Source organism: Carcharodon carcharias, chromosome 11 (genome assembly GCF_017639515.1).
Source record: "Carcharodon carcharias isolate sCarCar2 chromosome 11, sCarCar2.pri, whole genome shotgun sequence".
Classification (NCBI taxonomy): domain Eukaryota; kingdom Metazoa; phylum Chordata; class Chondrichthyes; order Lamniformes; family Lamnidae; genus Carcharodon; species Carcharodon carcharias.
In genome coordinates this window covers 54,316,630-54,332,223 of record NC_054477.1, presented here as the reverse complement: position 1 = coordinate 54,332,223, position 15,594 = coordinate 54,316,630, and the positions used below count along the sequence as shown (strand labels likewise).

Here is a 15,594-nt window from a genome sequence, read left to right as displayed (position 1 = left end):
ACTGAATTAGACTAGCCATATGAATACTGTGGCTACATGGCAGATTGGTCAGGAAAGTGAAAGCCCATGGGATTCAGGGTAATGTGGCAAACTGGATAAATGGTTGGATTTGTAACAGGAAACAAAGGGTAATGGTCGATGGATGCCCTTGCGAATGGAAAGTTGTCTCAAGTGGTGTTCCACAGGGCTCGGTGTTGGGACCCTTGCTGTTTGTGTTATATATTAACGATTTGGACGTGAACGTGGGGGACACAATTGGGAAATTTGCAGATGACACAAAGATTGGCCAAGTAGTGGATAGTCTAGAGGATAGCCATAATCTCCAAAACAATATAGATGGGTTGGTGGAGTAGGCGGTAAAGTGGCAGATGGATTTTAACATAGAGAAGTGTGAGGTCATAAGTTTAGGGAGGACAAACAGTTACAGGGGTACACAGTAAATGGGAATATGCTAAGAGGGGTAGATGAAGTGAGAGATCTTGGCGTACAAGTACACAGGTCCCTGAAGGCAGCAGTTCAAGTAGACAAGATTGTAAAGAAGGCATATGGAATGCTCTCCTTCATTGGCAGAGGTATAGAATATAAAAGTAAGGATATAATGTTGGAATTGTATAAAACTCTGGTGAGGCCACACCTGGAGTATTTTGTACAGTTCTGGTCACCACATTACAGAAAGGATGTAATAGCTCTGCAGAGAGTGCAGAGGAGGTTAACAAAAATGTTGCCAGGGTTAGAAAAGTGTAGCTACGAGGAAAGATTGGATAGGTTGTAGTTATTTTCCTTAAAACAAAGAAGACTGAGAGGTGACTTGATTGAAGTGTACAAAATTATGAGGGTAATAGATAGAGTGGACAGGATAAAATTGTTTCCCTCTCTGGAGAATTCTAGAACCAGGGGACAAAGATTCAAGATAAGTGGCAGAAGGTGTAGATGGGACATGAGGAAGAACTTTTTTTATGCAGAGGGTAGTAGGTGTCTGGAATTCACTGCCCAAGTTGGTGGTAGAGGCAGAAACTCTAAATTCCTTTAAAAAGTACCTGGATCTGCACCTTAAGTGCTGTAAGCTGCAGGGCTATGGGCTGGGTGCAGGAAGGCGGGATTAGAAAGGGCACCTGGGTGTCCTCGGGCTGGCATGAACAAGATGGGCCGAATGGCCTCCTTCTGTGCTGTAACTTTTCTATTGTTCTAAGAGGCTAGGAATCATGTGACAATAACTCACCTCCTGACTCCCCAAAGCCTGTCCACCATCTACAAGGCACATCAGGAGTGTGATGGAATACCCTCCACTTGCCTGGATGAGTGCAGTTCCCACAACGCTGATGAAGCTGGACACTAACTAGGACAAAGCAGCCCACTTGATTGGCACCACATCTACAAACATTCATTCCCTCCACCACTGACGCACAGAAGCAGCAGTGTGTAGCATCTACAAGATGCACTGCAGGAATTCACCAAGGCTCCTTCAACAGCACCTTCCAAACTCATGACCACTACCATCTAGAAAGACAAGGGCAGCAGATAGATGGGAACATCACCGCCTGGAAGTTGCCCTCCAAATCACTCACCATCCTGACTTGGAAATATATCACCGTTCCTTCACTTTTGCTGGGTCAAAATCCTGGAACTTCCTTCCTAACAGCACTGTGGGTGTGCCTACACCACATGAACTGCAGCGGTTCAAGAAGGCAGCTCACCATCACCTTCTCAAGGGTAACTAGGGATGGCCAATAAATGCTGGCCCCACCAGCGAAGCCTACATGCCGTGAATGAATATTTTTTTTAAAAATCCAATCAGGCACAGTCAACATGGTTTTATGAAAGGGATATCATATTTGACAAATCTATTAGATTTCTTTGAGGATATAACAAGTAGGGTGGATAAAGGAAAACCAGTAGATGTAGTGCAATTGGATTTCCAAAAGGCATTCAATAAGGTTCCACATAAAAGGTTACTACATAAGATAAGAGCTCATGGTATTGGGGGTAATATATTAGCATGGATAGAGGATTGGTTTACTAACAGGAAACAGAGAGTCGGGATAAATGGGTTATTTTCAGGTTAACAAACTATAACTAGTGGGGTGCCACAGGGATTAGCACTGTGGCCTCAACAAATTTTACAATCTATATTAGTGACTTGTATGAAGAAAAAGACTGTATTGTCGCCAAATTTGCTGATGATACAAAGATAGGCAGGAAAGCAAGTTGTGAGGAGGACATAAATTGTCTGCAAAGGAATATAGATAGGTTAAGTGAGTGGGCAAAAATAATGACAGATCGCATATAATGTGGGAAAATGTTTTTGGCGATAAGGATAGAAAAGTAGAATATTAGTTAAAGGGAGAGAGTCTGCAGAATGCTGTTATGCAGGTGTTCTCATACATATATCACAAAAAGTTTGAGTGCAGGTACAGTAAATAATTAGGAAGGCAAACAGAATGTTGGCCTTTATTGCAAGGGGGATAGAATGTAACAGTAGAGTAGTCTTGTTACAACTGTACAGGCATTGGTAAGCTGACACCTGGAGTACATTTAAGGAGGAATATACTTGCATTGGGGGCAGTTCAGAGGAGCTCACTAGATTGAAGGTGTTGTCTTATAAGGGAAAAAATGAGCAGGTTGGGCCTATCTTTAAACTCATTGGAGTTTAGAAGAATGAGAAGTGGTCTTATTGAAACAAATAAAATTCTTGAGGACTTGACAGGGCACCAGTAGATGTTAAGGTGATATTTCTCTCGTGGGGGGATCTAGAACTAGGGGGCACAGTTTCAAAATATGTGATATCCCACGTAAGATGGAGATGAGGAAGAATTCCTTCTCTCAAAGGGTCGTTAGTGTTTGGAATTCACTACCCAGAGAGCACTGGAGGCTGGGTCATTGAATATATTTAAGGCTGAGTTAGATGGATTTTTGATCGACAAGGGAGTAAAGGCAGGCAGGAAAGTGGAGTTAATGCCACAATCAGATCAGCCATGATCCTATTGAATGGCAGAACAGGCTCAAGGGGCAGAATGACCTACTCCTGCTCTTAATTCCTTTCACAATCATTGCCACGATTTGCCATTACTCCCATTTGGTATCACTGACACATTTCAATATTGTTCCTTCAATCACTAAGTTTCAGATTTTCTGTTCCAGGAAATCTCCTTTTACTCCTACACTTGCTTTCCTATACTCCAACCATTTCTATATCGATGTGGTCACCTTGCTCTTAATGATATGTATAATTATCCTTATCACAAGTGTTCTGCGACATTATTATTAAATTATTATTATTAAAAATCCATGTAAACCACCCCCATTGCATTTCCTTGACCTATCCTGTTATTTCGTCAAGGAATTCTTTAACATTGGTCATTCTTGACCAGCTCTCGAAAACTCCAAGCTTATTGGCCTTGAGTAGCTGTTATACAGGTGTCCTCATACATGAATCACAAAAAGTTCGTATGCAGGTACAGTAAATAATTAGGAAGGCAAACAGAATGTTGGCCTTTATTGCAAGGGGGATAGGATGTAACAGTAGAGTAGTCTTGTTACAAGGCATTGTAACAGGCATTGGTAAAATGACACCTGGAGTACAGTGTACAGTTTTGGTCTCGTCATTTAAGGAGTTTTCCAAATGCATTTCTTCCCATGTGATAACCTCCAACAACAATTGAAGTGAGACTAACTAGTCTATACTGTCTTTATTTGAAAAGGGAAATCACATTTGTAACCCACTGTAATTTTTCTTTCCACAGGAAGTTAAACAATATTACAGAAGAATCTAGAATGATCTCCCCTGAAACTCTAAGGCAGCTGAGACAATTGGAACTTCTAAGATTGAGATGGATAGATTTTTTCCTCAGTAAGGGTATCAATGGACATGGAGCTATGGTAAGTGGAGTTAAGGTATAGATCGGCCATGATCTAATTGAATGGCAGAACGGGCTCAAGGGACTGAATGGCCATCTCCTTTTCCTATGTTCCTGAAATATTTCTTCCCTTGTTTTTTTCAGCATTCTTTGGGTGTAAACAATCAGGTTCCAGTAATCTGAGTTTGAGTAACTTCTTTGAATGGCAACCTCAAGTTAATATTTCGCAGAATGTTATTCTACTGTTTACTTTGAAAGGTGGTAAAGTACGTTAAGTTAGAAGTGTTAGCACAGAACTCAGCAGTTAGAATTGGTATGAGAGGACAATGTGTTTATCGTGCCCGCCTGGCAGCAATCCAAGCAACATAGTTTAGTGATTCAGGCCTCAATCTTTCTGCAGTGACTACCTAAGATAAATGCAAAACACACTGATTAAAACCTAAAACAGCGTTAAAGAGATTGCCGTTCTATAAAGGCTACAATTCTCCCAATGTCATCACAGACAGGATCTACAGCAAGAAGCCTTGATTGTAATTTGGAGCCATCACTGTTGTTATGGAGATCTCTTACCTTGATATTCCTTCAGCATCTCTGACCAAAGTGAATTTGTTCCATATTCTGTCTCATCATATAAAAACTTCACCTCAGTAGCTCCGGCATCTTCAGCATTTTGTATCAATTCCTACAAACACAGAATTAAGTGAGAATGTGCTTGGTTATTTTAATGGACTTCCAAGCTATTGTAAACCTCCGTAATGGCTCTAGGGAACCTTAAAAGAATATAGGATTTTTAACATCACCAGCCATTTTGCTGAACCAAAACTGCCCATTATATCAGGCCTGATAGAGCAGAGGAAAATGTTGGAGGTAAAGAATGAAGAGCAAAAAGAAGAGAAGGATGAGGGAGGAAAGAAAAGAGCAGAAGGCAAAAGAAACTGCAAGCATGCAGAAAGAGAGATATAAAAGAAAAAGTGTAGCAAAAGAGTGAGGAAAAAGGTTAGAAATATTATTGCATAACCCTGTTTCCAACCAAAACACTGGCATATCTTTTCAGATGGCAATGTGCTACGCATTTCCAGTATTTTCTGAATTTATTCCATTGGACCTGGTTAGGTATGTGGCATTCACTGAATTCAAGACTGCATACAGGTCAAATGGCAGCTCCAAATCCTTTCAGAAATTGACTGTGAAATTAAGAAACTAGTTCGTGTGAACCTACATGAGAACTTGTGATTCAGGCTGATATCATGTAACTTTATAAATCAAAACTAAAGAGATGCTGACAACAACCAGCATGACACAGAATTTGGTGAAAACAAAGAATCAATGGACTGAATTTTACAGGTTTAGAGGGCGGGGACATACCATTCATGGCTCCAGAAGAAATGTTGGTGCCAGACAGACTGATATTAAACAAGGCTGCCTCGCTGCCATAACATGCCATTAAATAGGTGACTTTAAAGGTGAGAATGGGACTTCTTTTCCTCAGTGGGATAAAATCCCACCCGCGAGATTGGCCGGTAGTTCCAGCAGTCCCAGCAGCATCAGAATCCAGTAGTGGGCGCTACAGGGACTGCAAGCCAGACTTAGAGGTAAGTCCAGGTTTCATGGTTGAGGAGGGGTTGGGTGCCTGAGGGAGAATGGTGTGTTTTGGTGGCCAGGTGGAAAGTGACAAGGGGGATATAACATCTTAGGGCAAACGCATAAAGGGCACCCCATGAAAGATGTACCCCTCCCTTCCTTCCTGCCTTTTAAACAGTTTGGTTAGAAAAAAGCCTGTGCACCCCCACCTGACTGCCCATGCCAACTGTATTTTGGGTGCTTTCAGCTCAGGCCAACTCCCCCCCAATCCACCAGGCCAGGTGGATATCCTTGGCCATGATGGTGACCCGCTTGGCATGGGTGGCGCACAGGTTGGTGTCCTCGAAGAGCCCCGCCAGGTAAGCCTCACTGGATTCCTGCAGGGCCATGACTGCCAAGCTCTGGAAGCACAGGTCAGTCTTGAAGTCCTGAGCGATCTCCCGCACCTGGCGCTGGAAGGGCAGTTTGAGGATCAGCGGCTTAATGGTTTTCTGGTAGCGGCGGATCTCCTGCAGAGCCACAGTACCAGGCCAATAGCAGTGCCACTGGTGGCTGGGGTGCTCTTGCGGGCCACCTTGGTGGCCAACTGTTTGCGGGGAGCTTTACCCCCCAGTAGATTTCCGGGCTGTCCACTTGATTCTCGCCATTTGAATCGCCCTTTCTCACTCCTACTTTGGCGCGGATAATGTAATATTTAGGTCAATTGGCTTAACAAGCTCAATTGCCCGTTAACTATTTTTCTACAAACGGCAGGCAGGCTGTCAATTTTAGCACATGCTCACCCATCATTTTATGGGCAACGGGTTGGGATGGGTGGGAAGGTGATTGGCAACCACCTGTCATATTTTACGTGCCCCGCCCATGAGAAACACGCCCCATGGTGAAGCCATAGAATCCAGCCCAATGTCTTACTTATGAAGGAACATATTAAATACAGTAGATTTTAATGCATCTTGGGTGTGTTACCCAACAAAGATACCTCAGTGGGCTTTGAAATTGTCACAACTTTGTAACAACTCCACAAGATGTCCCATTGGTACACTAATCAATTCAGAGGATGCTGCAATGAAATAATGTAAACACTATTCATCCCATTCTAATCACTATTTTCTTTAACCCAAATTCTTGTACTCTCCAGTAAATCTCTACTTTTAACATCTGCATTCACTCCAACGGACGCCAGTTCATTTATTTAAACCCTTCTAACCAAAGAGTAGTTACCCTTTAAATTACATTCACCTAAAAGCAGATTTTAATTCTTTTCTCCTGGTGCAGTAAAGAAATTGTCCTCCATTTGCCAATCCATTTGAAGATTTAAATAAATATTGCATCTAAGTTCTCTGCTCAGTCCTCTTCCCCATCCCTTCACCAGCACAGCAGGTAGCTCAACCTCTCAAAGCTCCTTACATTCTTGTTGCTATTCTTTCAACCCTTTCCAATGTTTCATTTGAGTATGGCATCCAAAAGCATTTGCAATATCACACTGCGATTTTAATTGGGCTGAACAAGTCAGAAAGATGCTCACCTTAAGAATCTGTCCTCCCTCTGGATACCTCCTCAGAATATCCTTAAGGAAATCTACAAGTGGTGGTGTTGTTTGTCCAAATTTGCCTGTTAAAGGCAAACGCAGGATTCAGCACATTGAATTACATAACAAGATTTTGTTAGTGCTTGGTCTTATCACAGTATTAAAATATATGCATTCACTTTGAAAAAAGATTTACTACTGCATATTTAAAGTGTTATGGTTAGTCATGTGGTGACAAGAGTGGAATTTTAATTCTCCCTGATCAGCAGAAAAGGAATAGGAAAGCAGTTAACATGGACTGATTCCAAAAATATCAAGGCCAAAAATTGCTATAAAAATTTTTGTTTTAACCATCCAGGCATTTCAGGATAGTGAGAGGATTTGATGATTTAATGCCATTGCATTGTGATCACCCAAGATCGATTCAAAATTGTCGCAGATCTGCAGCAGTGAATTTACCACAGTTATTCTGTTACAGAACAGATATACTTGCATTAAAATGAAATTACCATAGTCAGCCTTATTTACACTAATGAGAATCACATACTGTAAATCAATTGATTACCTCCTCCCTTAAGTCCTCTTCCTTGCAGAGTCAAGTTAATCTCAGAGGTTCCAGATTGTAACAAGCTCCCAATCTGCGCTGAGTCATACAACTAATGGAGAGAACAGGATAAAATGCCAGTGATCCAATGTTTGAATTAATACATTAAAATTAAGAAGCAGAAGTACAGACAAATTAAATTTTCGTGTGAACCTTGATCATGATTATTCTATCAAATTTCCTGATGCATACAACTGCAGCAGCAATTCAAATTGACATGAATACAGACTGAAGCAGAAATAGAAAGTCCATTATATTAAGATATATAAACATTGCAGACTAGATTTCCCTTAAAGGGCATCACTATTAATGTTATTTATTTACTTATTTAATTTAATGATTTTAACTAAACTAGCACTACTTGGAAGCATTTGAAAAAGAATGACTTTCCATGTAAAAGTGAGTAGTGCAATCAAATTTCCAGAGGACTGGACCTAAATCGATGGTGATTTGTGGTTGCAAAGCTTTGGCTTGGAGAATGAAAGAGACAAAAGTTAGCAATGAGATGGAACTCAAAATCTGTACTTAAATTACTCCAAATCTGGAATTTGAACTAATCTCCAGGCTGGCAGTTGAGTCTGCTCAAGACTGCTAAGGAATTCTTATTGTCCCACTAAATTTAGATGCTATTTTACACATTAGAAGAAGCTACAGTCTGGTACATCTTTAAAATAATTAAGAAACCTAAATGAATTGCCAAAATCCTTAGTGGGGGACACCATCATTGTGGAAAAGAGAAATTGGGTAAAGGAAGTCAAAAAGTAGTGTATAGGTGATGCTAAGCTTAGGAGCCAAATATCATGACCTTGAAGGGGGAAGGAAACCAAGAAAGCTGTTGCTGTTGAAGCAGGAAAGAATCTAGCTAGTTAGTACTCAGATTAGCAAATCGTAAGATTGCTCTTGATATCAAAGTGGTGAGAATACAAGAAGGGGGAGGAAAATTTGAAGAACTAATGGATATGTTGTAAAATGGAGAAGGAAGAAAGTTAGCAGCACATAGAAATGGGCTAAGACATGGAAATGAGAGAACCCTAAATGATGAGCTTCGTATTATAACTCCTATGGTGAGCTGCAAGAGGGTTTCAGATATTATCAGTATTATCTCAGTGTTTGTTAACTGGGGGGAATTAGGTGACGTAGGTTATTATCACATAATTTTTTTTACAGACTGATAGATGCAACAACCTTATGTGAAATATATTTGGATAATTTCAACCTTAACTGCATATAATTAAATTTAAATTAACATGCATTTGAAATATATTTTCTCGGATTCTGGAACAGGTAGAGCGAAGAAATGATTACCTTGATGCAATTGTGTGCTATTTTGAGGTTGAGATTAAGGCATAAGATTGTAATCATGCTATTGCTCATCTGGAAGGTTTGGTGCAGACGCAGTGATAAAAGTTGACACTAGGTAACAGCTAAGTAAATAATTCACAAGAAATTCTCTGGAATAAAAAGTAAATATTATGTCCTGCTATGATTTTGTCGGTTTATTGATACAAAATGTTTCATTCACACAACTGATACCAGTCAAATGGTCCTGTAAATGGACTCAGTGTGCCATAGCTCAAGTGGGGAAAAGAGTGAGAAAATCAATCATCTGGACTCCTAACCCTGAAGACAAGCCAATGGCCCCTTTGGAAAATGCGTTGCCAATACCCTTTGCTTGCGTCACACCAAGGATCAACACTTTTAGAAAATAAAGCTGTGAGACTATGACAGACATTATGCTACTTGTAAGCTTGTTTCCCATCTAACAAGGAACCACCACTATTCCCATCATTGTTATGGAGAGTCTTTTCCCCAAGTCAGACGGGCCGTGCGGGAGCAGTCGCAGACCTGATCGCTGCCAGCGATCGGGGCTGCGCCGCCATTTTACGCAGGCGGGCCAACTAAGGCCCACCCAGTGCGTTTGGCGACTCCCGGGGATGGCGGGAGTGGGCAGGGGGAGGCGGATCAGCAATCACCACCAGGTCAAATGGCGACCCGGCGGCCTGTTTAAAGGCCAAGCTGCAACCGCTCCAAGGCTACTGTACATGGCCAGAGGTCGGAGCCAAGGCACATCAAGGCTAACCATGCAGGAGGGTAGGGCGGATGGTCACTGTGCGCCCAGGTTTTCAGACAAGTGCTTTGCTGCCCTCCTCGGGGAGGTGGCAGCGCGGTGGGAGGTACTTGTCCCTGAGGACAGGAGGAGGAGGCCGCCCCACTTGACGAAGTGTGCGCTGGAGGAGGTTGCGGAGGTCGTGAGCTCCCACGACGTGATGCGGCGCTCATGGACCCTGTGCCGCAAACACTTCAATGACCTGCTGCGCACGGGAAGGGTGAGTAGCATGTTGGTATCGTTCACTGCACCTATCATGTAACCTTCTCCCCCGTTGGCACCCCACACACGTCTGAGCGCAATGAGTCATTGACGGCATATGCCCTTTGCTGGGTGGCCCAGCAGATATTCCCTATGCATTGGTCAGCCAGAGAGGGTGGTCATGAGATGGGTTCTGCACCCGCAGCATGTGGTGGACTGAGACCCACATGACTGTGGTGGGAGCAACCTGGAGGACCTGCACCCAGGCGCACTGCTCAAACTCCAGGAAATGTCAAAGTCAGGGTGATGACATGATGGGAGGGGATGTTCAAGGTGGCGAGGCACAGATGAATGTGCTGCCCTCTGCGCTCCACATCACTGTGCCTCCTCACAACAGCAGCTCCCAACTGTGATGAAGGCAGCATGTAGCCAAGGGGGGGTTGGTGGTGGAAGGACACACCTGGCATATCTGTGGGATTGGTGGCCAGCAGCGGGGGAAGGATGCACTGCACCCCTGAAATGGGCAACTGGGCTTGGGGTGGGTCAGCCGCCAGGCGATTGACGGTACAAGTATCAATTATCAATGCTATTTTTTCATTTCCAGAAGAATTATTCTCGTAACAATGCAAAATGGCTGAGGACTGGTGGTGGGCCAGGCCTGATTTTGCTGCTTAGCTGTTTTGAACAGGAGGCCCTCGAGCTGGAGAGGCTCCACGTGCCCAGGTCCACAGGAGCCAGAGAGACTGGGCTTCCACGGGCTGGTATATATGGCCAGCACTCACATCACCAGTGGTCTCCCAACATCCATGGCAGTGCTAATTGTTGAGTGAGTGACATAACCAACATGGCTTGCCCATTGCATCTGGAATGATGAGTGCATGATGATCCGGGGGACAGGCATGTACATTGACATTGCCCGCAGGCTAACTGATCGAATTTCCTTACTCTTCCTTTTGGCAGCTTTGGCGCACAGCTGGGAGCAGGAGCAGCAAAGGCCCCCTCTGACACCTGAGGGGCATGAAGTTGCACCATTAGAAGCTTCACACCATCTCTGCCAGGCAGGCAGCAGCGCAGATACTGGCACCACAGTGGGCATCATATCTTCGGCTAGTGTCCCGGGTCACAGCGGTGAGGGCACTTCACAGTCGCTGGAGGAGCTGGCGGAGACAGAGAGTGCCAATGGCGCCAGCATTCGGAGGACTGCAGGGGCCCAGGCACATGCTCAGTCTGTGGCAGATGATGAGCCTCTGGAGTTGTCACTGATGCAGCCAACTGATGAGATGAGGCTGGGCGTGTGGGACCATCTGGTGGAGATACATGAGGCTGTGCTTGGCTTGGTGTCAGTGGTGGAGGAGTCTGTGCGGACCATAGCCGATGCATTGAGCCTCATGGCTGAGCGCCAAGCTTCCTCCACGGAGAGAGTGGAGACTCTCATGGAGAGGCAGTTCCAGGGTCAGGATCAGGGGTTCCTGGGGCTGCACTCGGACCTGTAATCCCTCACAGGGGCACTGACTTCATCTGATCAGTGCTCGAGTGGGCAATGGTTTGGGCACCAGGTATCTCGCCTCGGTGCCCATCCATCTACAGTGAGCAGGGAGGGCCAAACATACCTCACGTCGGCAGAGCAGCTGCCTGTCTTCTCTACTGGCGCCTCTCAGGGTGCTGTGGATGAGGGCTGCAGCTCCTCCACCCCTCTGCCAGTGACCGCGGCACCCAATGAGGATGCAACAACTGGGGAGATGCCAGCTGTGGAGCTGGCAGCTCCCTCCCAAGGTGGGGCCAGCACAGGCTGGACGGGCCAGAGGACGTCCGCCAAGGTCATCGAGGCCAACAGGACATCAGAGAGAGCAGGCTGTCTCAGATGCCAGTGCCAGTGAGGGGGCACCAGAAAGACATAGCACCCGCAAACGTAAAATGAAGGCACCTTAGGCACACCCCGGGTTCATCACTGGTGGTTTTTAGTTGGTCCCCCTATGAGTTCCTTCTGATTGTGTGTGAAGTGCAACACCGTTTTATTTCTGTTATGTCAAGAGACTTTTGCTACAGCATTAAATTATGTTGTCTAAAATGTCTGGGGGTGCCTCTTTTTCTTGGACAGGCACATGGATTCCTAAGATTTGATGAGTGATTTGTGTGTCATTTACATTTATTGACTGGGCCCATCATCAATGCTCCTATCCAGGCAGATTTTGCACTAAGGTCTCGAGGATGGAGGATACATGCCAGGCTTGTGTTGCAGATCCATATGTGCTGTGCTAGTTAAAGATTCCTTGGATCAGAGCGTCCGGGTGTCCCTGCCTCCCTGGAGTATGCCCGGGTCAGCCTGTGCGCCCTCGTCATTTCCCTGTGCATGCTCATCCTCAGACTCACTGCTGGACTCATTGTGCTCAGCTGCAGCCACTCTATCTACATCTTCTTCATCACAGCTTCCCCCGCCTTTTGCAGTGCAAGATTGTCGAGAGCGCAGCATGCAACCACTATCAATGACACTCGATCTGGGGGATACTGGAGTGCGCCCCCAGAACGGTCCAGGCATCTGAAGCACATCTTGAGAAGGCCAATGGCTCTCTCTGCCACAGCCCTTGTGGAGGCGTGACTTCTATTAGACCGCTGCTCAGCTTTTGTTCTTGGATGGCAGAGAGGGGTCATGAGCCACCTTCTGAGGGAATAGCCCTTGTCACCCAGCAGCCATCCATCCAGCCGGGCTGGAGCACTGAAGAGCCCTGGAACCTGCGAGTGTCTGAGGATGTAGGCATCGTGGGAGCTGCCTGGGTACCTTGCACAGACTTGCAGAATCAGCATCCTGTGATCACACACTATCTGCACGTTAATGGAGTGGAAGCCCTTCCTGTTGACAAAGGCACCGGGCTCACCTGCTGGTGCCTTGATGGCCACATGTGTGCAGTCTGCAGGGGAAGCCAGCAATGGCCTCGAAACCTCTGGCTCGCTCCGTCTGGCTAGCCTCGTCCCAGCGGTAGTGGATGAAGGTCATGACACACCTGAACAGAGCATTTGTAACCTGCTTGATGGAGGTCTGGATAGCCGATTGGGAGACACTGCAAAAATCAGCCACAGACCCTTGGAAAAAGCCAGAGGCATAGAAATTGAGAGCAGCTGTGACCTTTAGAGCCACTGGCATGGGGTGTCCACCCACACAGTTAGCTGAGATCTCTGGACCAGTCATCTGACAGATATAGTTGACTGTCTCCCTGGACAGACGAAGCCTCCTTCGGCACTGGACCTCGGACATACTGAGGTAGGTGCTTCACGCTCTGTATACCCTGGCAGCAGGGCAGTGCCATTTTCTGCAGCCCCTTGCGCCTTGAGCTACCTCTTGGCCCTGCACCCCTTGTGCCTGCACCTGTTCTCCCAAAGATGGCTCCCCTGCAGGCTGAATGTGCATTCCTGGCCTCCTCCCGCTTCTAGCCCTCCCTTCCTCCTCAGAGGAGGTGCCTCCTGTGGAGAGATCACCTCCAATTCCCAGACTCAGGGAGGCTTCCTGAAATCTATAGGCCCCAAAACAAATCCTCACTGAAAAGTGCTGACCTGAAGGTTATGAGTGCAGGCCAAGCAGCTGCTATGCATTTGCAACTTTTCCACCTCACACAGGAAAGTTTCACTAACTTCTGAGCCGTAACTTTTAAATCTCTGGAATCGCAAACCCACTGAGCCCTCTTCTCCCGCCTGTGGATGAGCTTCATGCAAATTTCTGATGCCCGCCTGCCCATTGCACCCATGCGACGAGCCGAAGATCGCACGAGCGCCTTAAAATCCAAGTCAATTGGAGCCTCAAGGGCCTTAAGTGGCCCAAAAATTAATGGCAATCGAGCTACGGACATCATGCAACGCACACCCATCCACCGAAATATCACGATGGCGCGCGGGGATGTTGGGACGCACGCCCAATGTCACCACGCATTTTACACGTCAGCGTGTGGGTCCTGCCCCCGGCACGCCGACGGAAAATTCTGCCCTATGGCACAACCCAATTCCTCCCACCAAAAGTGTATGCAAAACACCTGTGGGGCATTTGCTATTCCAAATAATATATGGGATGTCCTGGAGCTGAAGAAGTATCAAAATACATGAGCTTTATTGTTGTAGGTTCACTCCTTCATATCTTCCCACTTCCATAGATCCCAGCAGATCAAGAGCAAACTAGTGTTCCTCACAAATAACCAACAGCCTCCCTACCACCCACTGCTCAGTAATCATGATGCTCTGACCCTACCTTCCCTCTATTTGACCTTACCTTCCTTAACTCACATTTGACTAGCTAATTTGCACAACTAAGTATAGCGCTCAGAGACATGTCAAAGCTTTTTGTCTTGTACTCATCAGGACACTTCACAAGAATATCTATATAAGGGGAAAACAACAACTTATAGTGTATGAGAAGAGAGTGCTGATTGGTTGTAAAGTGAAGTCTGATTGGTAGAGGTGTTGCCATGGAGAATGCACCAGTGATAGTGACTGACAGTTAATTTCCAAGCATTGTTTGAAATTTAAACTAGGTAGCTTGATCCTGATTGCCCTGAGGAATGAGTCAGTGAATGACTGTCGCTTATTTTGTTTAGCTGAAACAGGTGCAATGTGTTTACAATCCTAAACTGGTTTTCAGCATAATTCTTAGCCCACTGAGGATTATTCAGCAAATGTTGTCCAATCCATTTGCTAAATAATCCTCAGTTGCGCTGACAAGCAATTTAGGGTTGTCAATCGGGTTCACAGTAAGGTGTGTTTGCACGTGCTGGAAACTACATAAGACCAGAAATGTGAAAATGAAAGCTTCATGGTTTTGTTCCTAGGGACATATAGTACAAAAACAAGGAGGTAATATTGAATTTGATGTTAATTTAGTCATGGTTGGGAGTATTGCATTCAGTTTGGCGCAATCTATTATATAAAGTTTAGAAGAGCAGTGAAATAGGTGCAGTGTAGATTCAACAGGGTAGTACCAGGGATGAGAAATTGCAGTTATGAAAAGAGACTTGGGAAGTTCTTCGCTGGAGCTGAGAAGATAAAATGTTGACTTAATAGAGGTCTCCAAGATCAACAAAAATTTGTAAAACAAAGACAAACCATTTTTGTCGACTAGAAGATGCCTCAAATTAAAAATAATCCCAAAAGGATTTAAGCAAAATAATAACCTTTATACAGAGTGTGGTTAGAATGTGGAATTCTCTCCCTCAAAATGTTTTTGAAGCTGAATCTATAAATTATTTCCAAAGGAAACTAAAAGAAAGAAAAGGATGACCTTTAATAACCTTAGGAAGTCCCAAAGCGTTTTATACAATGAAGTATTTTTGAAGTGCAGTCTAAATTGTAATGCAGGATTAATGTAGGATAATTAGGCATTTACTTTAAAAAGGTAAATGAAAATGTTTGCCAAGTTAACAGTAGAGTAGGATCAGACTCCTAGGGCAGAATTTTACGGTCCCGTTTCAGTGGGGACGGGGCCGTAAAATGCAGTGAGACATTCTAAACCTCATTGGCTTCGGCAGGAAAGTAAAATCCTGCTGTCGTAAAATTTCACCCCGAGAGTGAAATTTAATGTTGGCAACAGGAGAGTTCTCCGGCTGGAGAACTGGCAAAAGCCCCATATTGCCCTTGTTGGGGGAGGCCTGTCAGAATTAAGTGGCTATCAGGTGAGCGCTGCTGGTCAGTCAATGCCCATCAGCGCCACTAGGAGTGGTGGCTGCTGCCAGTAATGCACACA

At 45.0% G+C, this 15,594-nt stretch overlaps 1 protein-coding gene across 1 annotated transcript in view; it reads right to left on the bottom strand.

Annotated features, from left to right (window-relative positions):
* Positions 1–15,594, bottom strand: part of sacs (sacsin molecular chaperone) — a 123,291-nt gene that overhangs the window by 84,504 nt on the left and 23,193 nt on the right. Inside the window, exons 3-5 of the mRNA XM_041199255.1 lie at positions 7,529–7,619; positions 6,961–7,046; positions 4,425–4,536 (exon numbers count right to left, since the gene is read on the bottom strand). Coding sequence (XP_041055189.1) covers positions 4,425–4,536; positions 6,961–7,046; positions 7,529–7,619 — 289 coding nt within the window. The remainder of the gene's footprint in view (positions 1–4,424; positions 4,537–6,960; positions 7,047–7,528; positions 7,620–15,594) is intronic.